The 24,860-nt window shown below is 39.3% G+C and overlaps 1 protein-coding gene across 2 annotated transcripts in view; it reads right to left on the minus strand.

The window, feature by feature from the left end:
- The window catches only part of MAST4 (microtubule associated serine/threonine kinase family member 4), a 131,648-nt gene that overhangs the window by 59,851 nt on the left and 46,937 nt on the right, over positions 1-24,860 (minus strand). For both annotated transcript variants that reach the window (XM_018070406.2, XM_018070405.2), the window contains 2 exons: positions 15,332-15,420; positions 1,767-1,836 (listed from right to left, as the gene is read on the minus strand). In XM_018070406.2, the coding sequence (XP_017925895.1) occupies positions 1,767-1,836; positions 15,332-15,420 (159 nt within the window). The remainder of the gene's footprint in view (positions 1-1,766; positions 1,837-15,331; positions 15,421-24,860) is intronic.

Consider the following 24,860-nt stretch of genomic DNA (forward strand, 5'->3'; position numbering starts at 1 on the left):
AGGAATATCCACACACCTACACCACTTTGTCCCTGCTCCTTCAACGTGCTGTATCTCACACACACACAGAGGTTTGTTCTTCCCTTCCTTTGTATCTTCATTAAATTTATAAAATACAATAAAAAGGCAGGAAGTCAGAAAACTGAAAACTGCTCTCCTTAACCACAGGCCATTTTACAACAAAAATGCATCCTATCACAGTTACGAAAAACACCACCACCACAAATAACAAATTCTTAAGAAAACATTAAAGCTGTTTTAAACTTCAGTGTCATCGAACGCTTTTACTATAAACATAGAACAAAATCATTTTCTATAGAAAATTGCTCCAAATATGTTTTCTTGAATCCCAATGAAATAGTGAAATATTTTGAAATCAAAGAAACTACTTGTGTTACCATTTCTTCAGCTAAAGAATTTATTTAGAGTTCATTACAGGGCTCTAAAAAGGTTAAAATCCAAATGAAACACTGGTAAACATTTTTTTTCCCCATGCTGAATTTTAAGGTTTGCAAAAACATAATGTTTTAAACTTTCTGTTGATTACGGGTGGGAAAGGAAAACTACTTCCTGGCTGCTGTATTTCTAAGCAATGCTCCATCTTTCACATCTGCTTTTTCCATTATAAGCTATTTCTGGATTTTTAATGAATCTTTCTAAAAATATGCTTACAAACAAATGAGTTCTATGATGAGACAGTGTCTCTGACAAAAGAAAAGCTATCAAGAGAAAGTAGATTCAAAAAAACTCCCTCAACTTTCTCAAGTAGCATCGCAAGCTATTAAAAAGATTGACATTACTCCTGTCACTGATAACTTGGATTCAGATGAAAGAAATACATGAGTTTTCACCCCTCTGGAGCTTTTTTTAAAAAAAAAAAAGTTAAACCACTTCCTTGCACTTACTTTTTAAAACTTGTGTGTGCTACTTTACTGATCTCCCAAAATAAAGTAACTAAAACTTTAGAGGCAAGTGATGTCTCACTGCAAATTCAACAGTTATATGCATGACACTACTTAAGCATTCCAATTTAATTTTTTGTGTATATAATCTTGGGTAAACATATAAACTCTGTCTACCCACACAGACATGGAGTTACTGAACATATTATTTGAGGTAGGCTGACAAAGCGTTAAGTGACAGGGAACCACACTGGAAACAAGCAGGGAGTTTCCCATGACATCCTATCAACTTCGGTTATGGTTCATTTAATAATAATTTACTTCACAGATCACTTAAAATTCACTTTAGGTCTTTAAAAATTCAACCAATATTAATTAATCCTCACAACACTCCTATGACAATGCTAATTATCTCAGTGATACAGACAGTGAAACAGCTCAAGGACAGGTATTCAAGGTATGGTAATGGTATTACTGCTGCCAGCAAAATCAGATCCTGAACTCAGGACCTCTATTACAGTGCTCTTATAAGCAGTGCACTTCTTACACCAGTAAAAACCCCCCTTTATATAGTTTAAAATTTCCCTGTATCTCGGTGTATGAGGAGATAGTGTCTGAACTGGATTCATTACAATTAAGTCTTTTTTTTTTCTTTTCATTCAAAAAGGTATGATCACATTGCATCACTCATTCAGTACAATTTTGTTGTCACTGAGGTTTAGGAGATTTTACATAAGTGAGTTAACACTTATTATTCTAAGCAATAGACCTGACTGATGTATTTACAATCAACTTTTAATATCTGGGTCCAGCATCAGTTCCTCTATGCAAAATGCGTGTTGCGTACTACAAACGACCTCTTACCTTCGTGCAAAAGAAAAGTGGGCTGAGGCACTGGGAGAGAAATTCCTAGGGCTATCTTGAGGACTGTTTCCTGTTGGAAGATGATACACAAAAAAAATATTAGAGGGTTGGGTGGGGAGAATCCACTAAAAAACATTCAGGCATATTAATCCAAGCATTTCCAGCAGGTTAGAAATGAACTTCAGAATTTCTTTTCTCAGAGGCTCTCGGAAAGTAAACTCTGAAACAGAATCTCATTTCATTTCTACTGGATTTTTAGTTACTGGATTTTATAACTCATAAAGAACCTTTATTTAGTCTTTTAGTTTGAAAATTCTCAAAATAATTTGAGAATTAAAGTTTAAAAACCCAGCACATTAGCTTGAAACAAATTTTTATTGTCAGAAAAAAGGGGGGTTTTTAATCACATAAAATGTTTGAAAGATAGAAAAATCACAATCAAAGTGATTTAGCCCTAGCCCTTACACAAAGTCTCTACACAAAAGCCCTTACACAAAGCATTTCCACAGTTGCTTTATTGTGATGTTTTTTCTAGTTGTTGTTTTGTTTTTTTTTCCTAGCTCCAAAACAAACAAGCAGGTGAAACACAGTGAATTGAATTTTTTTCCCTTAGTTATGTTAGACTGAGGCATGGAAAGGCTACCACCCTTTGTAACAAGAAGAAACTGGACATTGTGAACAGGTTGTAACTTAAGGGTCTGTTACTACTTCATATCTGAACACCCAACCTCCTGCAGACCAGCATGAGCAGACAGGCAGCAGCTGGTGAGAGGTGCTCCTGCCACCTCCACCCGTCAGCCCCTACAGTATCTGAAGAAAAAATAAAGATGACCCCTAAAAAAACCCACAAAAACTACAAAATACAAACAAAAATCCCAAACTTCAAATAAACAAACAAACAAAAAAACCAGCCAAAACATCAAACAAACATCCAGCAAAAGCCAAAAGGATTCAATTTAAAATAGCACTGGCATACATCTCACAATCAATCTTTCCCTAAACATTTCTTTAAAATTACTTTAATAGCAACACATTAAAAAAAAAAGTAATGTATTTGTTGCAGCATTTTATTTTTGGACATGAGATTGCAACAATAAGCAATAGAGAAAAATAAGCTCCTATGTACCCAGAGAGAATCAACATGAAATTTTTAAGGAGAAAACTACTATCCATGTGTGAAAAGGCCAGCACAATCGAGTGAATCCTTGAAAAGACTTCCAGTGGCCTTGATTTCTACTCAAATTTTTGAATTAACGTTACATTTATCATAGTGATGCCCACAACAGATGTCATTAACTCTATAGGAGAAAGTATAATTGTCAAGCCATCAGCTGTAAACACAGAGAGCAACGCACACCCCCACACTGCCCCCCCGTTTTCTGCCTAGAAGCAGATGCAAGATGGTTTCTGAGCTGTGCTAAATCACATCTTTGCAGCTGCTCTTCCCACAGCCCCAAGACACAAGGATTCCACTCTCACTAGCCAGTACCTTCAAGGTTTTTCTGCCCATTTATCTATCATGGCTGAATTATGTTCTTCCTACATCCTCTCCTTCTCCTCAAGACCCCAGCTTCTTTGTTACCCTTCAGATATTCTGAAGGCCTCAATAATTTCAAGGTGGCAAGAATTTTCATTCCCTAAAGGGGGTTGGAGCAGAGGGAATCTGAAGCCACAGGGGGACCAACACAATGTATTCTTGAACTGCATGAACACCAAATTACTAAGAGCAACAGTTCATTTAATGTAACAGCTAACCGGATTATTTTTGCTGCGACCAGAAGCTTATTTACAAAAGATAAGTTAAATAAAGAGAATTGTAACACTGTGCAGATATAACATAGCTTTAGCTACTGCACTAGAAAAAAATTACTTGCATTTTGGAGTGTATTGTGGACTTAGACAAGAAGCAAAAAAGACAAAGACGCTACCTTGAACTCCAGCAGAAAAGCACAGAATTAGGCTTAACACAGTGAGATAGAACCAGCTTTTGACAGGAAAAAGTTTTATGAATCAGCATTTGTCAACCAATTCCTTTCCTTTGGTAGCTATTTTAAAGTTACATATGAATATGGATATGTATTTATCACACATCAAGGACATGCCTAACTGTCCATCGGTTAGAATATGTGCAAAATCTTCACATAAAAGCAAAACATATCATTAAATAATGCAGTAATTTTGTAGTCATTGCAGTGGATTTGGATTTGTGGAGACACAATGCTGCCAGCTATGTTGCTAGAATCAACAAAGACCACTTCCTTACAGACAAAAACTGAAGAAGTCAAAGTCTTACTCAGGAAGAGCATCAGATCCTGTTATTAGGAAAATGAACGTGCAAGCACTACTCTCAATAGCAAACCAGCTTTTAAAATAACAAAACTGGTGATGTCATATACATAATACCTGGATACTAAATCCTGTAGGTTTATCTAGAAGTCTTAAGAACTCAGACAAGGCTGGAAACAAAGGATTAAATACAAATCCCTCATCATGGCTGGGTTTCACAAACAAGGATTTGGGAAAGGTCTCTACCCACGTTTGTCACAAGCGCGTTGGTGGCTAAAAAGGCCAATACGAGACAGGCATGTCCAATTGCAAAAGACTCCTTAGGTGGTAAATTCTGAAGGCCATGGTTCTTTCTGCATTGTCTTTTCTCCTCCAGGGTGATCCTGCGTGCTTTCTCAAAGGAAGCAGCAGCACTATAGATGTTGTGTCTCCAGACCTCCCGATTGGAGGCCAGAGTAGACCAATTATGATGATCAATATGGCCCAGGCTGAGATGTTGCTTCAGGGAGTCCTTGTATCTCCTCTTCAGGGCTCCTCTCTTGCGGCAGCCAGTGGCAAGTTCACCATAGAACATGATCTTAGGGAGGCGGTGGTCTTTCATCCTTGAGACGTGTCCTGCCCAGAGCAGCTGTGTTCTCAGCAACATGGCCTCAATACTTGTGATTGCTGCTTGTTCTAGAACAGATGTATTGGTCACATAATCTGACCAGTGGATGTTTAAGATTGTTCGGAGGCAGCATTGATGGAAGTGTTCTAGGAGACGCAGGTAGTGGCGGTAGATGACCCATGATTCAGATCCATACAAGAGAGTAGACAGCACTATGGCTCTGTAAACGCTGATCTTTGTAGTTTTCTTCAAGTGTTTATTTCGCCAAACTCTTTTATGAAGCTTTCTGAAGGCACTATATGCCTTTGCTAACCTGTTGTCTATCTCTTTGTCAATCTTACCATCCGAGGAGATGAGGCTACCTAGGTAATTAAACTGCTGGACTGATTTGAGCTCTGATTCACCAATGGTGATATGGGGATGATGGAAGACTTCCTGAGGTGCGGGTTGATAGAGAACTTCTGTCTTCTTTCAGCTGACTTCCAGCCCAAAGAGCTCAGCAGTGTCTGCAAAGCAGGGTGTTAAACGCTGCAGAGCTGCTTCTATGTGGGCCACAAGGGCGGCATCATCAGCATAAAGCAGCTCCCGGACAAGATGGTTTAAGGTCTTGGTGTGGGCCTTCAGTCGCCTTAGGTTGAAAGGCTTCCATCAGTACAATATCAAATGTAGATACCATCCTGATCATCGAGGTCTGTTGTGACCCTTTGGAGCATCATGCTTGAAAAAGATTGTGAATGGAGTTGGTGCAAGAACGCAGCCTTGTTTCACACCACTGGTTATTAGAAAGGGCTCAGAAAGCGCATTGCCATATCTGACTTGGCCGTGCTGATCCTCATGGAGTGAGATGATCATTTTGAGGAACTTAGGGGAACAACCTAAACATTCCAAAATCTGCCACAGACCTTTCCTGCTCACAGTATCAAAAGCCTTGGTGAGGTCGACAAAGGTTACATAGAGACCTTTGTTCTGTTCCCAACACTTCTCTTGCAGTTGTCTGAGAACAAACACCATGTCTGTGGTACTCCTGTTGGCTCTGAAACCACATTGGCTTTCAGGTAGAATTCCTTCTGCTATAGTGGGTATTAGTCTGTTCAAGAGTATTCTTGCCAGGATTTTGCCAGCAATGGAGAGTAGAGTAATACCACAGTAATTTGAACAGTCTGATTTAGTACCTTTCTTCTTATATAGGGTGATGATGACTGCATCTTGAAGGTCTGATGGTAGTTTGCCTAGATCCCAACAGCATAGTAAGAACTCGTGAAATTTAGCATGGGGTGCAAGGCCCCCATGTTTCCAGACTTTGGGTGGAATTCCATCAATCCCAGCTGCCTTGCCGATTTTCACGTGCTGTATGGTCTTGAGGGTCTCTCCTAAAGTGGGGGCAGAATCCAATCCATACTTTACTGGTTGTTGTGTGATGGACTGAATGACTGTGTCTTGGACTACATGGTTGGTACTGAAAAGGGTCTGAAAGTGTTCAGACCATCGATTCAGAATGGAGGTTTTATCTGTCAGAAGTGTTTGACCATCAGCACTGAGTAGAGGACTTTGAGCTTGGTATGTAGGCCCATATGCTGTTTTCAGGGCTTCATAGAACTCCCTGTGATCACCCATGTCTGTGCATAATTGTGTTTTTTTCAGCTAGACTGATCCACCACTTGTTCTGGATGTCACGGAGTTTCTGTTGGAGCTTGCTGCATGTGATACAAAAAGCTGTTTTTCTTATGTGACAGGATGGCAGTGCAAGGTGTGCTTGGTAGGTGTCTCTCTTCTTCCTCAACAGTTCCTGGATCTCTTGATTGTTTTCATCGAACCAGTCCTTATTCTTCTTGAGGGAGAACCCTAAGGTTTCTTCAGCAGACTGCTGGATGCTGTTTTTAATATGGTACCAGAGTGTTACAGGAGAGCTATCTGTAGAATCTGTGGAATGGTTATCAAGCCTAGTTTGAAGATTAGCCTGGAATTTGTTTCTCACTGTGGCTGATCGGAGATTGTTAACTTGGATTGTTGCCCCTTTTAGGTTTGAATTTAAGAATGAGGTTAACTTTAGAGCGCACAAGCCGATGGTCTGTTTGGCATTCTGCGCTGGGCATCACGCGGGTATGGTGGACATCGCGGACATCTCTCCGTCGCACCAAGACATAATCGATGAGGTGCCAGTGCTTAGATCTGGGGTGCATCCAGGTTGTCTTCAGACTATTTTTCTGCTGAAAGATAGTGTTAGGAATGGTGAGCTGCTGCTCCGCACAGAATTCTAGCAGAAGTCAACCATTATCGTTGCAGATTCCAACACCATGCTTGCCTAATATTCCTTTCCAGGCTTCAAAATTCTTTCCTACTCTGGCATTGAAATCACCAAGGATAATGATCTTATCATCTGCAGGAACCTTCTGGGTAAGGCGGCGCAGGTCAGTGTAAAATTTATCTTTTTCAGCAGGGTCAGCTTGGAGAGTTGGGGCACATATACTAAAGTGGACAACGCGCTTCTTGTTGTGTAGTGGAAGGCGTAGGGAGATAATTCGGTCAGAATGACCTGTCGGCAGGTAATTCTGCCACCCTTTAATCCTAAGGTTCATCTGCCAGGGCCGAGTGAGTTTGGATGGTGACAGCGAGGTCCTCAGGACGTAGGTTTAATTAGAGTGACCTTCTCTTAGATGGATGGCCTTACAGGGCTGATCGAGCTCCATCTGCCCGGGTTTGGAGTTGTCCTTCTCTTCTGTGACAAATCCCTAATGACTGGAGAAATAGCTAGTGCTATTACAGGTTTAAGGTGTGGTGTTCCAGAAGAGCAAGATGGGTTAGAACCAGAGTCCTACAGGTGACTTCATCAATCACAGCATTCATTCACCCATCTGCAAGTCAACAGCAGGGAGACTTTCAAATAAAAGCCAGTGCCAGTTAATTCTCCACCCATATGCGCAGCATTTGCTTATTAGACAAATCCCGCTGTTCTCTGGGATCTCCTTGCTGTTGTATGTTATAGTCCTAGGGTATCTTTATGCTACTAAGATTACTGTCTGATCTAGTAAAGTAAACTGGACTGGTAGTTAGGCATTAGGTAATTAACACCAGCATCCTCTGGAGACACAATCAAAAGGTAATCAACCTATCAAAACAATACTGTTTCATGAAAACACACAAGGTAGCTATTTTGCAAGCACCTGTTAAGAAAACTATATCAAGACTACTTAAACTGTGATTGTTTTGCAAGTATCTTCAAGAAGTCCTGTGTCTTTGCCAGAGGGGCAATGTTTTAAATCTTTTAAAAAGGCATATATATTACAATCACTGTATATTATTAATGTATTTTTAATAGCTGCTTACAAAATAAAGAATTTCAGATGCAATGACTTTCTGTTAGTACTGAGGGAATACCAGATTAACAATAATTGTTATCCCAAATTCCTGATGGGTCAAAACCAGCTTGAAGTTTTGATGTCATGATTTGATGGTCTTCTAAAATGCACCACAATAATACAAGATAACAATGTTATGTTCCTCTGTGTCAGTTTAATTGATGATGAACCCACAGTATGAACTGAACAATATACAACAAGACATCAACCACCAGCAGTAATGGTTCTGACTTTCATACCATAATAAACAGTGACAGCCAGCAGAATGCACAGCTGGGAACAGAATATTTTTTAATCCTTCTGCAGGGGCTTTACACTGAGATCCATCCACATGAGGAGCTCAAGCTATTTCAAAATCTGGATTTATGCTTGAAACCAACAATTAGTTTTCGTCAGTTACAGCAAAAAAGGTTTGCGAGAAAGCTTTGTATGTTCTGACCACTGCTTAAATTGCATCGTGTAATCCCATTTATAAATTTATTGAATCCCATAGGAAAGGTCAGGCTTGTCCCTGCCATACTTGGTGGATGGTTCTTTAAGACCGCTCGTGTTCTGGTAAATATGGGCAGCATGTATTTCTCTTCACATTCTATGAAGGGGGGGGGAAGGCAACTCTGAATGCTTTCAATGACCATACCACCTTTCCAGTCTTCCTGTTGCTAAGGCTAGCAAATAAGTCTTTCAGTCTTATACAGAGAAGTTTCCACATTCTATCTCACCAGGTTTTCTCCCCACATCATCCCATTTGAACATGTATAACCATAAATACAGGGAGTATTCCAGATGAAATCTAACCAGGACATTGTACAGTGGCATAAAATCTTCCCAAATTAAATTGAAAATTACTGCCCTTATACATATTCTGAGATTTGATTTCCACAGCTACAATAGACTGTTCTTTGCAAACATCATCTGATCCAGAAAATTTGTCAAATCCTTACCTAAATTCCTTATAACAGATGAGTCCACAACTTACCATAGGCAGAATCTGTTACAGGTCCTCCAGCACAAAGTGCTGCATACTGCAATGTAATTTCATACTTTTTTATTCCAGTCCTTGAGATCATTCACTCGCTTCAACACAGTCCCCCAATGCTATTTCATACTGGATGTCTTCCAAATTTACATCAGCTACACTAATTTTTTGCCAAAGTCACTTATGAGAAGATTAAAAAGGTTTGGCCACAAAAAGAACAGCCGAGGACTCTACTGATAACCTCCACTCCTACTTTATAGTATCTCCCATTTTAGCACAAGCCCTGTCTTTACACCCTTAAACAACTTCCTACTTATCTTGCAATTCTTGTCCTACTGCCTGTCTTCTCAGTGGCACCACATAAAACATTTACTACAATACGGACAAGTATAATTTACAGCATTGCTCCTAACAGCTAAATCTTACTTCTTCAGCAGATACAATTAAAAACCACCACATGTGACTATTAATCATTAGAGGTTACTATCACCACAGGAACAAGCTCCTGTGACTCCTGAGGTGGGGTGGGTGAATGTTCTGACTTGCTGAGATTATAATCATTCCCTTTGCAGGCTGGGTGGACCAGATGACCTGCCTTCACAGCATCAGGCACAGTGAGATAGAAAAGCCCATTAATGACCTGGACACCAGATACTGTCCAAGGTAATGCTGCACTTCCCACAATTCTGAATGTATCCAACAGTTCATGTTAAAATTAAAATGATCTTAAGCAGGTTCAACAGCTTCCAGCCCAGATACTAAAGGCAAAGGATGGTCAAACAACTAACCTAAGACAGTTGCTAATAATGATGAAGATTTGAACCCAAAGAAATTACCTGACACAGATTTGTTTTCTATTTTCATAAGAAAAAGACTACATAGTGAAAGCTGATACTTTTCTTGAAATCTTTTGTGATCTTTACACGTATGCATAAGGCATAGCAAGACTCTTCGACTGCAAACTAAAAGTCTGACTTTCCAGACACAAATTATCTCCACAGATCCTCCACAGAGGAAAGTGGCATTATATGTATCGTATTAGTAATTAATGTACATAACAGATATATAATATTTGCTGTACACATTGCCTTTTTCTTATCTGCTTTTTAACCTCGGTCTCAGACCTTATAACTCTCCATGTGCTCCCAAGACTTGGACTACTTATTGATCTAAGAACTCTTTACTGTAGCCCATGAGCTCTTATGGTCACTACGCTTACAAACGAATCTGCCCTTCTCTGACAGATGCTACTCCTGTACTATTTGTGCCCTTCATCCATGTGGTGCCGTCTCACCATCTCTCCCATCCTAACACGTGAATCTGAGCGTGACTGAGACGGTAAGGATGACAGTTAAAAAACTCTACATAATGTACAGATGCAGGCTGATTTGGAAACACTCTGAAAAGATTAACAACAGACCCCTTTATAGGAGCAATCCTCTGTTACCTCCAGAACAAACAATGAAAACTGGGGACGGGTAGAAATTTGCCAGAGATCTCTATATGACTTCCTCATAAGGGGCAATTACTGTCATCCTGAACTTGGGCCACTGGTCCTCTTCAAAGACTGTCTATCTTAACTACAAAATAGCTGGTGCCTCCAGTTCAGGCCATACTTGAGAGAAAAACAGGACTACAAGGAATTAATGGAGAAGGGAAGAGGTTGCTTGTAGATCCAAGAGTGTCCTCACAAGGGATGAAAATACTGACTTCAGATGCCTCTGAGGCAATGAAATCCCAAGCAATGTCAACAATTTCATTAGGACTATACACGAAGTGCCCAGTATAACACTAAAGATTCTTAGTGGTTGGTAAAGTACTATGTTTTAGATTCAGGATGAGAATAATGTTGGTAGCACACAGATGTTCTGGTTGTTGCTAATCAGTACTAACTCTGAATCAAGTTTCCCGTGCTCTGCCAGCATGCAGGTAGACAAGAAGCTGGAACAGCCAGAAGAGCTGATTCAAAGAGGCCAAAGGGATATTCCGTACCACAGAACATCATGGCCAGTATATAAACGGTGAGAGTTGTCCAGGAGGGACTGATCACTTCTGGGCCAGGCTGGGCATTGGTCAGCAGGTGGTGAGTGATTGTATTGTGCATCACTTGTTTCTCTTGGATTTTATTCCCCTCTTCATTAGAATGATTATTTTTGTTATCATTAGTAGCATATTAATTTTAATTTACTTTGTGTCAATTATTAAATTGTTCTTATATTAACCCATGAGTTTTACTTTTCATTTTTTTTTCTAATTCTCCTACCTACCTAAGGGGGATGGTACAAGTGGATGAGCAGCTCTGTGGTACTGAGTTCTTACTGCAGGTCCTCATCCCTTTGCTGTGATTTAACCCTGGCTGGCAACTAAGACAGTACAAATACTAAGAACTCAGTCCACTTAAATAAGAACAACTAATGGAACTATTTTCAGGAAGGACAACAGCAGGCTCTCCCCAGAGATGGATGGAGTTCCCTCAGAGTAGAAAGTACAGTAGTGGGATCCAGTATCCCAAGAAAAACACATCTGTCAGAAAAAGCATTGATGGTGTGAAACCAGAAGCCAAAATGGTTTTTAGAAGACATGAACAATAAGGGTCATGCGTAATCTATCCATCTTTCTGTCTGAATTACTCAAACCACAGCAGATGATATCTTTCATTTTCCTGTTTCACGGAATCAGTAATGTGTCCAACAAGGAACCTCTGGATACTTTCTTTCCAAAACCAAAGCAAAGTCACTTCAAAGTATGCCCAGACCTTTAAAGTAGCCTCTTCCTTTTAATTTCTCACCTTGAAGCAAACGTGATTGCTCTCAGAACTATATCAGAACATAAGCCATGGCAAGGTAAACTCATGCCAGTCTGACGTTTCAAGCCCAAACTCAGTTAAATTTCCAAGACGTGAAAAAACAGTATAACGTAACTTTGCAGCATACGAACAGAAACAGCCAGACATCATAACTTCTGGCCTAAAATGCTGTATATATGTATCACTATGTCCAAGCATATAAAAGTCCCAAACACGTTTCTAATCACATCTGAATGAGAACTGCAAGACAGACTTCTACTTGAGCCAGGACCCAGCTGGCTGACAGATAATATTCTGCCTCTATGCCCAAAATAGCTCTTCTTCCTACTAAAAAGGACCTGTAATGCACTACCTCTCCTTGCTCTAGATGCAGAAGAACATTCTGTGTTTTAAGCAGAACGCTTGAGATCCCCAAGAAACAGAGAAGATTAGACGAGGGGACTAGAGCATTGTAAAGTGGAACTCTCAGAGGCCACATATCTTTACCAGTGCTTTTGATTTAACTCACAGCAGCACGCTAGGATTTTTCTGAAGTGGGAAGCGAAGTAATAAAAAACAGACAAAACAAAAATAAAGAGAGGATAGAGAATTACTCTCAATGCATCATAAAAATGCTGAGAAGGTGAAACATGAACTAAGTATCTAGGAAAACTGACAGTCTGGGTTTGTTGCAACCTTTCTCCCACACTGAGAAGGACTGGTGCACATAACTGAGTGAGGAAAGCATGACCCACCAAAAGGTGCGATGTGCAGAAGCTAAATGTTTCTCGGACAGGTGGCACTGCAAGAGTCCCCAGTGGTTTAAGTTCCCAGTGTTCTCACCAGTTAGACTGAGTCCCCTAAAAGGCAGATCCAAGAATCAGTCTTTTCCTTTCACACCCAGTGACAAGCAATTGTGTAATGGTCTCACAAAGTTAGATTAGCTGTGAGCATCCATGCACCCAGATCCTGAGCCTGAACTCACCTGGGCAGATTCCTTGCACAAAACTGAACTCTGACAACACAAAAGAACAGCAGGTCCTCTCCAGTGTCCTCCATATTCTGCATAATCTCACTAGGACATATTTACCAAAAATGCACGTTATTACTGCGCTTCAGCCAACGAAAGTCTAATGAATAAACCTGTTTTCAGCAAAGGCAAGCACTAATACTTTGCTGCATGTTCAGCTTGCTACTTTCTTCTCTGGGACTGGAAACTTTTGTTTGCCTCTCCCTCTTCTATTGTTTCCTCCTGCAAAAGCAAGCATCCATAACAAATATGTGAAGGTGTCAGAGGATCACCTCCAGTCCCTCTGAGACTCAGAGCTTGTAGTACATACTCTTGGCATATGGTCTGGCACAGGATATAAGGTAAAACCTTCAATTTACAGAACTTTTCTAGTTCCATTTCCACCTACTTTCCAGATGCAATAAAAAAACCCATCCTAAAATCATCTATAGATGGACAGGAGATATACCAGATTCTCTCTGTGGAGTCAAGGATGCCTCTCTGACTTGGAGTAATCTCTCTCAGACAAGGACTGGCAAGAGGAATAAACCCAGTAAGCTGTACAGCAGACACGGTCTCTCATCACATCCCTCTACTACACTTTGCAAGGCCACAGGACTCCAGTACAGGCCACCACAGAGAGCAGGGAGGCAAGTTGAGTGTGCAGAAGCCAGTATAAGTTAACGCTTGGCAGCTCTAACAACATAAAAATACAGCATCACTAAAAATCCACAGCCTCTCAAGTCTGACATTACCACAGATTTACATATTTTGAACACCTGAAACACTGAACTCCTACTACATACTTAGAGGAAAATTTTTAACTTATGAAATTTGTATCTTTATTTTTGCAGACTAGGATGACATTCACAGGGATTTGATGTACATACTTGTCTAAACAAATCAGCCAGCTGAGCAAGGAGCCAATGATTGTGCCAATATTTACTGTAATTAGCTATTCATGAAGGCAAGCTAATATCAGAGACAGCCATAAACATGCAAATTTTCATCACATATATGAGATTTCCTAGTGCTGGTAAAGTGTTTGGCACATATTATTTGGAAGAATGTATCCAACTAAGGGAACGTACTGTATCCTGTGTAACTGGCGAAGTTGCCAAATATTCGTAATACATTTTTGAATACACAGTACATACTGCTGAGTTTATGGAAAAGAACTGCTTACACTTAACACGTCCCTTTACTTATAGTATTGGTTTTCCACCTTCAGAGCCACTTTACAACAGCTGTGCCATCAGCAACATTATTCCCCTCTTACTGTCTGAGAAATCAATTCAAAACTGAGAGCCCAAGTCCACTGCCAGATAGGAGCTCTTCAATATTTATCAAATACACAATCTATATCCAGATCCCACGTAACATGTGCTGCTCAGAGCATACTTCTGAAGCCTATTAGGTCCAAGGTAGCAGTTTCCAAACAGGTGGTATAGTGACTCATAGCATCAGACATGCCAGTTCTCCGAGTAAGCATTGTTATTGCTTTCATCAAGTTAGCACAGCACAACTAAAGACACCTTCTCCAGTAACCATAGATCTTCTCTTCCAAATGGCAATTTCTGCACTTGGGAGACCCAAACAGGGATCCCAAATATTCCAACATCTAATTTTTCAGTTTTAAAAGAGTATGCATCTTGTTTTTCTTTATCTGTTTTAAATGCTCTTAAAATGCTGCCTTGAACTCTTCATAAATCTTCATGTTGCCTGGATTACTAGTTGTGACAGCTGCTGCTCAGAGTGAAAATCACCACTATATTTTCTCTAACAATGTTGCTTCAACAAGAAAACTGGAGATGCCTTAATAAGCTCAACACCCTCTTCCAAAATTCATGTGAAACTCTGCATCTCCTCATTTAGCATCCACCTGAGAGCAGTTTTCCAAAGTATTCAGTGTCATTGACTACACAAGGACTGGTGCAGTGCTTTCATTTTGGCATGTAGTTACAGCCAATGCCCCAAAAATATAAGGAGATAATAAACATTTAAGGAAATGAGTTTTGACATGCTAAAACTGTTCCTTCTTTTAAATTAAGACAATCATTATCAATAAAGTATTTATTTATGGACATTCATTCAATCTTTAAGTGATTTAGGTGCTTTAGAAGAAAATGATCATCGATTTATTGCCATGCAAAGTGAAGCACAGAAAATACCAGCAAAATGCCTCACACTATAAATTCTAGGGAGCAAAAGCAACAGGAATAGAATTAACATGCAGCTCACCAATACTATCTTCAACATGCGGTGCAAGCTACAAGAAATGGAGTAATGGGGGGAAGATAAAAAGTATCAGAATGCAAAGTGGGGAAATAAAAATAGTTATGTGATCCATGTTATATATTTTTGGACTGCTTCTGACTGTAACATAGGATTTATGGATCTAAATATAAAACAGAAGTTTGGATGGAAAGATGTGCAACTTTTTGCTATTACAAGCAGGGGAAAGAAGAGTAGAGTCTGTTTTCCTTTACTTATACAGACATTCTAAGAATTTTATAACAGCAGTAGTAGGATACTTATGAAATCACCTGTATGAGCTGAGAGTGGTGAATGAGGCCGAGGCAGAGCTGGAGACTGACTACTGCCCATCAAACTCTTCCTGTTACTTGTTCTGCAGCTGTGGACAAAAAGAAAGGAAAGAAGACATTAGCATCAAAAATATAGGACATATCACACATGGGTGTTTTGAGATTCTGCTACTGTGTTCCTTGACTTCCCAGTTTCCTATTAAAAAACCAGAGCTACTGTTGATTTTGTAAGCATGTCCAGGAAGTCTACAATCATACTGCATAATGGCAAATGCAGCAGTTTCCAAAGAAAATATACCATTTATACTTTTCAGGCCTGCACATTTGCTGTTCTATGCAAAGATCAGCATTCCCCTGTAGAGTCATTAGCAAAATGTTCTTCTCTGACTACAGTTTATTTCTCTGCCATACACTTTTTATAGAATATAAAAATAAACAATATGAAACATGGTCTCAAGCTTACAATCACCAACAACTAAAGCTATTTCTGTTCCATGAACTGTAGCTTGAAATCACATGCCAGAGAGAGCAAGATTTATCAATCTGAGAATGATAATTATAAATCTAATTACTGAGATAAGTTTCACATCTGTGACTTTTGTCAATGGAACAGATGATGCCTAGGAAGATGAATGCATTTTTTCACTCATATACTTTTCATCTATAAAGCCACTAATTTCCCATATCACAAGATCATTACATGAGATAAACAGTAAATTAACACATCTATTAAACTTGGGAAAGGAGACACTTTTCTTAAATACATCGTACAGTTTTTATATGTTTGTTGGCAGATGTGTTTTTCTTTTTCCCTTTCTCTATCATAAAGAATATTCTCACAAACATAAATCCCCAATACTCCATCATTCATGCAGAAGGAAAATATTATCCTGAAGTCAGAGACCTTAGCTTTGTATAAACTGAAATGCATATGCTAATGTTTACAGCACTGCAATCAAAATTTTTCTGTAAAGGTTTAAAAAAAACCCCAAACTACTAAAACCATTTCATTATCAGAGCAGGTTCCAACGGAAGTAGATTCAGATCACAACTGTAGATGTCTCAAAAGATGAATTTTGTAACACTATGATCTCTATGTAAGAGCCAGAAAGCAAGACTGATTAGTTTTTATGTGGTATAAGTTGAATAAAGTGCAAAAGAATGGACAGAATTTAATAGCAAAAACAGTTAAGAAAAACAGATGCTAAAGTAATCCAAGATAATACTGAAAACAAGAAATATAAAGAAAAAGATAAAAAGTTGAGTATGAAAGCAATATAGAAGACATCTACAATACTTTAAGTCAAACTTTAAGATCACTCTCCCTTTGGAAAATGTTTTGTGAAGCAGCAAGAGTGCCATTCCCAACTCTTTAAAGGGTTAATGTAAAGTTCATTTGCACATTGCACAAAGTCTTGCCATATTAGTTAATTATTTTATTCAATTAATTAATTATTTAACCCATGAGTGTATCATTACTGTAGACCCACATAAGAAAACAATGCACAAAATTATTCCAATATTTACATTTAGATGATGCGATGGTATCACTACATCTGTGGTGCAAGCTGTGGTTAAGAGACCCCATTAGGTGACTTTAAAGCAGTTTTGCACGGCTAAAGTTTGGGTTTTAAAGAACCACCACATCTCCTGTCAGAAGAATGAAACATATTTTAAGCACACAAATTTTAGATATCCTTCACAGACTTGGCTACAGGGATGATTCCTTGCCCTTACTTATCATTTGCCCTTCCTTGTAGAAATTGAGACTTTTATCACTTTTGCCAGAATTTCTTATGTAAATAATTTCTTGTATTCACTTTTACACTAATATTCAAAGTTTACATTCTTCAGGTGAAGGTGCAATACATTATTGCACAAATCATTATCAAAGACATCCTATTCAACTTATCTTTAATTTTTGGAAGGTGTGGATTTTTAAGAACTATTTCTGGGGAGCATGATGGTATTACCTTAAACTTAAAACTCTCAAATAATGAGAAATCTTCCCCCCAACTGCCATATAGGAAAAAAATCTTTGCTATTTGCTCAGATGTGGCTGCAGCTATATGGAGAATTTATCTTGCCATGCTCAAATAAAATGTTCTACTGAGAAATAAAAAATAAAAGATAAGTAGTCTACTCTATTTGTCTTACCAGTAAGGTAAGACACAACTCCTTGCATTAGAGGACAAATTCATCCTAGAGCTCTCACTGGAGGCTTTGTTTTTCAATTGTGTTTCACAAAGATTTTGAAATAATGTTATCCATTCTGTGTAATCTGTGAAACACAATTCCTTCCCAAAAATACTATTATAGAAGAGGCATTTTGTGGATGAAAAAAAATAAAATTCAGGGAACCTGAAAGATGATCTAAGCTGCCAGAACAACACAAATGGGAAGCAGGGTGGCTCTAAGGAAGTATCAAAGTATTACTTACTGAACTGTATTTAGCCTTAAAACAGAAATCTTCCGTATACAAAAGAATCTCAGAAGTCAAAACCATTCTGCAGGCAAAACTGTTTTTTTCTAGATCTCTGATCACATCAAGTAACTTTCCTCTTCTATTATCTTCATAAAACTATTCTTCTCCCATTCAAATCTGACAAGATAAAGCAACTGATAAGAGGCAGCCCTGAAATAAAGCCTCTTTGTCTGCAGGAAAGTTACAGCATTGCAGGAACACTCTACAGGAATTGTAACTTAGGGAAACATAAATCTTGGTAAACCACAGAGTACTAGCCATCAAAACGCACCCTTGGATTTCATGTTGTGATCAAGTTGCATGCAAAGAAGAGACTAGCAAGCCAGGCAGCAGGTAAGATGCAGGGTTTAGAACACTGGGGAAAAAAAAAATAAAAGGAAAAAGAAAAACTTCTTTTCCTAAGAAGAATAAGAGAGCAGGGAGAACAAGGAACAAAAAAATCCAGTCAGGTTTAATAACTAAACTTTGGGGTGCACGTAAAACTTGAACAGAACAGAAAATTTATATTTGTTGCCCTTTGCTTCCTTCTCTGCCCCAGGAATATCCTCCCTGGACTCTATTTGTCCTGGATGACTACCTATCTGAACTAGTTGACATTATACCATATCAGTAGTGTCCTAGACAAACGGAACTCCTCCTTATCCTGGAATCCAGTTCATTTTTTCCCCAATCTCCCCCTCGACAGGTTCTTCCTTACCTCCTACTCTCCATCACTGGACAATCTTGCCCACCCACGCCTCTCCTCCCTACCCTGTCTTCTCATCATATCTCACTGCAGAGGAATTCTTCTTTCACCCCAGCTCCAGTATCAGGTCCATAACTCCAAGTCGCTTCTCCAGCCACTACAGACAATCAATGTTTCCCATGAGAAGTACTCGTGATAAAACACGTAGAAGACACTACATAAATATTGCTTTGTGCTGAACTTCTTTTATAACAAAGGGTGAATAGCAGCTGCTGAAAGATGCAATCCAGCTGCATAAAATTTGATTACTTACTTTGCTCCTTAAATAGCCACAATTCTTCCCATATCAGGCAAAAGACCTTTGGGCAGAAATGAGGGGAACTGCTAGACTGAAATCAGCAAAGCATAAGACACAACTACTAGTACAGACATTTAAAGAGAGCTACACTCCACAAGCTCTTGGAAACACTAAACAGAATAAAAAGTTGAAGCAGAAATACAGCTCTTCTAGGACAGACAGTAGTTCATCCAGAGCTGAAATATTAAATGCAGGTTTCCTGACAGAGTAATTAAGAAAAGACAAAAACTGTGAGAGATATGCACTTTAATGGAAGTTTCTTTCTCAGAATGAGGGTTAATAGATGAGCAAATAAATTGATTTTATTTATCAAAAAAAAGTAGGGAAAGCAGGCTGTATTACCACTTGCCATGCTTTTCATGGGAAATACAGTATCTGCTTTAATAATTTCTAATTATTACATTTCAACATTCTCAATTATTAATATTTACACTTGTAATGAAGATGGATCTGGACTGTAAGCTATTACGACAGTTCACCACCTTTAACAGTCTATGCTGAGCACACACCATCTTAATTTTGGTATTAGTGTAATATATAGCAGTCGAGCTGAAGGTAAAGATGAAAAAAGCATTTCTCTCATTCTAAGAGAGGCTGCAAACAAATAGTTTTATTTAATAATACAAGCACAAATAAATCAAGTTACTGCCATACCCAGAATGCAAAGCCTGGGTTTTTTGACCGTGGGGTGATCTACTCAACACCTTGTCTACTGACACCTGATGGGCTGCACTTTTCTCAGAGGGGAAAAAGAGTTCTAGCACAGGAGTTAGTAAGGCTCACTAAAAGAACTTTAAACTAGCTTGGAAGGGGGAAAAGGACATCACCAGCCAGTGATGAGCCATGGGATGGTGTGTCAAAACTTGAAGAAACAAGCACTAATGGGATCCCTCAATATGCTTCACAAGGTGTTGACCACAAAGTACGACATCTGAAATGTTTCTACACTGGTGTACCCAGCATGAGGAACAAACAAGAGGAGCTCAAAGATTCAGTCCCGTCACAGAGATCTGACATCAGATGCATAAGTGAAACCCAGTAGGATGACACCTGTGACTGGAGTCCTGGAGCCCTGCTAGACAGTTTCAGGCTCTACAGGAGGGATAGGTAGCGCAGAAGAGGTGGAAGGGTGGAAGGGCAACAAAGACGGTGAAGGGCCTTGAGGGGAAGCCATATGAGGTCACTTGGTCTGTTCAGCCTGGAGGAGTCTGAGGGGAGACCTCATTGCAGTTACAACCTCCTTGTGAGAGGAAGAGGAGGGGCAGGCACTGATCCCTTCTCTGTGGTGACTAGTGACAGGGCTGAAGGAATGGTTTTAAGTTGTGTTAGGGAAGGTTTAGGTTGGATATTAGGAAAACGCTCTTCACCCAGAGAGTAGCTGGGCACTGGAATGAGCTCCTGAGGGAGATGGTCACAGCACCAAGCCCGAAGAGTTCAAGAAGTGTTTGGATAATACTCTCAGGCACACGGTTTGACTCTTGTGGGTGGTCCTGTGCAGGGCTAAGAGTTGGACTCAATGATCCTTGTCGGTCCCCTCCAACTCAGCATACTCTGTGATTCTATGCAGACATAAGAGAGACAAATAACGCAAGACCAGCCATCACATAATGCTCTAGGGACAGAAAAGGTGGTTATAACTTCTCTGGTGTTAAAACTGCATAGCTGAAAACTACCTCAGCAGGAACATGCTGTCCCTAGCAAGACTTGAGATCTGGGTCTTTGTTCATACAGAAAGTTAAGTTATATTTCAGTTATATTTAACTTGTAACGAAGCTAGCTAAGCCTTCATAATTTTTGTCAACAGCAACACTGGAGAGTCAGCACAGCCCATAGCACTTAAAAACATTAAAACATTTAAATGGAATTTAGCTTGGTTTGATTTGGCTTTTTGTTTGTTTGTTTGTTGCTTTTAAAGAAGCCTTTTGTATTAAAAAGCAGTTCAGTGAGTATTTCCAAGCTCTTCAGAATTCAGACAAGTTCTGTGGGACATTAACTGGAACAAATGCAAAATCCAGCTGTCATGAAGAGATGAGAGATACTGATGCTGCAGCAGCTCCCTTGTCAAAAACAGCCTTTAAGATTGTATTTGATGAAGCATCTCCAGACCTAGAAAGTCAAAGTAAGACAGCCTGCAGTTAGCACCAGTGCATGCCAGACTGCTTTATGGAAGAAAATAAACTGTGCAAGAACATGAACACTGAATACTGTGGACTTAGGGTTACATGGGGAGAATCAACAGAGTCCATCCAGTGGTAATCGCTGCTACCCTGGTCCGACATAGCTAAGAAAGACCAAAGAGTAAGGAAGCAAAGGTTTACAGTTTCGAGAGATATCTCCTAGTCTGAAGTAGTTAAATTTTTAAGGTGCTGCAATTGAGAGAAATCTGCAAACCATTTGAATGCAAGTAAAATATACCATGACTATCAACCATAATTTTTATCTCATTCTTTTAAAGGCTTTCAGTATTTCACACTTATATCCATTTATTATCATCCAGGAGTATTTTCTGATATATTTGTACTAGGCTATATGTCTGCATATACACTCTCCAAATCTGCTACATGAATATAGATAGATATATAAGCATATACATATACACCTTCATATTTACATGCATAAAACACATACATATATTTATATAAAGATACGTATCTAAAATCCTACACTTAAAATATCACACAGAGCACCAAATGTTCTATTTACTATATATCTTGCTCTCTGTGACAAGTTATTCTACATTAGTCTGTACCAAAATAGGAAAAAAAGGGTACTAGGATTTAAATTTTACGTGTTGTAACATAGGGATTCTGATTTTCCTCTTTTGTATTTAAGGTTTAGTCAACTTAAGTAAGGTTAGCTTTCATCTGAAAAAATGTCAAAACATAATGAACACAACACACCAAGATGAAAAATGCAGCTGCTGGCAGCCCTCATTTGGTGGTTTGCCACGAATTTTTGCAACACTAAAGCAAAGGCATCAATTTTGGCTATTGGTCAAGTAAACATGGGCAGTAAGCTATGGGTCCCCTCTAGGTACTCAAGAATGTGCGCCCAACACCTTTCTCCCTACTATTAACACCAACTACCACCATGCCATCAGAACTTCACCATTCCTCAACTATACAAAAGAAGAGACCTCAGGTTTTTTCTCTGTATTTCTAAAAAAAGAAATCTACAGCGAAAATAAAAAAGTGCAATCAACTGGATGCATAATCACCTTCTCCATGGACTATCTAAAGAATTCAAATGCATGCAAGACAGCAACATTGCAAAAACAGCCACCAGGAAAAATCAGAGTATTGCAAAAATATCTGCCAAATCTCAAATGGTCTGACCTGAGGAAGGGTATCTTTACAAAGACTTCTTACACTGTAGAAGGCCTCTCAATTTCCACCACTTCAGAGTATTACAACACAAATAAACTGATCCTTCATTATGCCTTCTCAACTGAACTTGCTAGTTAGATGTGTGCAGAGTATTCAACTTCACTTGTGCTCACTTTTACTGTAAGCAAGTTCAATCCATAATTTTTCTTCTTCTCACACAGGAGAAAAATCAGCAGTTATAAGAAATCAGAATTTCTTCTACAGAATTCTGTCTGTCCTTATTCTTCATAAAACACCTGATTCACTTTAACTTACATAATTAAATATCTCTATAGTAACAAAAAAGAGTACTAAGCTAACTATTAACTATATTTGTACAATATTCATAAAATAGCTGCACATAAGTTCAGTCTGTAATACAAAGTGAGCAGGTAGAAGAGTGCAGACAAATAGAATGCTCAGGATCATAAACTAGCCCACTGTGCAATTCTGCTAATCATACACAAAACACTGATTTTGTGTCTTCATATCATACAATCCATTGGGAACATGACAATGGGATCATCTAAATGCCGCTGCTTCTTGAATTTCTGTTTTGTGTTCTGAGAAGGGACATAGACCAAGTTATGAGGTGAACAGCACATTCGCCATCATACTGAGACATTTAACTAAATTCCTTGACACACAAATACTATTCATTCTAAACAGAAAGGTAATTAGGAAGCCAGAACCAGAAGAAGAGGAAAAATATGCAGTGCTGGCCTAAATAACTGCTAAGTTTGATTATCTGTATACTACATTATTCAGGACATGCAAAAAAAGGGCAGAAATGCCTAACTAGAAAAAAAATATTAATAATTATCAGGAGCCACTGTGATGTGTTTATAATATTTAACAAGTGCTATCTTAAAAAAAAAAGTGTCATACATCACAGCTATTAAGATCAAAGTGTCATTCGTTTGGAGGTGTTAACCAAAGGAAGTAGGCACCTTGCCTTGCATAGTGGACAACCCTGCAGAAACTATTAGACAGGAAATACCCTATTTACCAGAGGGCATGCCTACCCAATGCAGACAGAAGGTTCACAAAAGAGGTCTTGATGTGCTCCTGGCCATTCCCTGCAGCTTCACATTAACCTGTATGACTCCAGATTTTGACTCCAGACTACAACTTGCTGGTGCATCTCTTAGGTTAAGAGGACGCAGCCAGACATTTCCTACCAAGCTGCAGGGGCCAGGTTGGGGGCAGAATGTTTCTCACTCTGCCCCATTGCTGGTTCTTAACAGCTTGGGAGAAACCAGGGAGCAGATGAAGGTGAATCAGGATGTTGGATGCCATTATCTCTGGAGCCTCTGCTCCACCTCAGGCTGGAGTGCTGTCTGCCAGGCCACAGCACAGACACTGTCATAGGCAATGCCTGCCACTGGTTCTGTCCCCAGTTTGCGAGCTAGGGTGGTGCCCTCTCACTGCTGCTCACAACACAAGCAGGTCAGACGCGGAACAGGAGGTAGCTGAGGGATCTCCTCCTCACCTTTCCATCTCCAGCTGATGGGGAACAAACAGCTCTTTCCACACTCACACTGAACAGAGTAATCAATCTACCGGCAACTTTTACCCAGTGAGGACTTTCAAAAAACCCCAAACTAAACCAATAAACAAACGCGTCCTGTTCCAGTCATATTTCCTTTGAACATTATCCATTCAGACTCAAGGACTAATCACAGTCAAGTCCCCAGGACACTTCAGTACTGCAAGGGAGCCAAGTACATATCCTGAGTTTTCTGTAATTCTGGCTGAAACAAAGGCCAGTAGAGTTCAGAATTTAGATAAAACCTGGGAGTGTCTCCAAACTACAGACTGAAGACCTGTTTTTCCAGTTATCTACCACAGTGAAACCCTGTCACCTTCTCCCCAGCTTTCTCATTCTGTTTTCCACTTAGACCTACCTCCTCTTAGGTTTCTTTGTTTTTTCCTTGCTGGTGCTTTCCCAAGCACTACAGCTCTGAGCACCACTGTTCATAACTTACCATGTACCTAGGAATCAGTGGGCCAGGATGATAAACCAGATAGATCTCTTCACAGCACTGAAGACGTTCTCCAAATAGCATGGAGAGTAGGTTCTCTTGGCTAAAAGTTGTGTGCACGGTATCAATACTTGTAAAGTCTCAATGGGTTAAACTCTGCTATATTTTGAAATTGTCACATGCAGCCAGCCTAGGAAGTCTGCTTCCTCAGCAGATGTCTAGGGGGCACCTCAGAAATGACAACTCTGCACCCATCAGAAAATCTAATGTTGCCAAGGCTACTCTCACATAAAAAAGAATCAGAAGCCTATTAAAACAAAAGTCTACACAGTACCCTTTATCACATGAAACACTGTCTGCTTTGCACTGCACTCCAGAGACTCACCCCAGGAGAAAAGCCACTAAAAGATAAGATCCTAGAGGTATTTTTTCCTACATTATTTCACAGTGTTTTCAGGACAGTTTTAAGCTTTCTTTTTTTTTTCTTTTCCACACACCTGCCTAATTATTTTTTCCTAATAATCTTGAAGTAGTACAACTAAATTAATCACCTCCTAAAATTCAAGGATAGGCTATTAGGAGCTTCTTGAAGCAGATAGATTTCACAGGGTTTTACTTTCTAATCCAGTAGTTCTCTTCTGGTTTAATCCC

The sequence above is a fragment of the Manacus vitellinus genome, unplaced genomic scaffold, assembly GCF_001715985.3.
Source record: "Manacus vitellinus isolate BGI_N305 unplaced genomic scaffold, ASM171598v3 scaffold_18_pilon, whole genome shotgun sequence".
Lineage (NCBI taxonomy): Eukaryota > Metazoa > Chordata > Aves > Passeriformes > Pipridae > Manacus > Manacus vitellinus.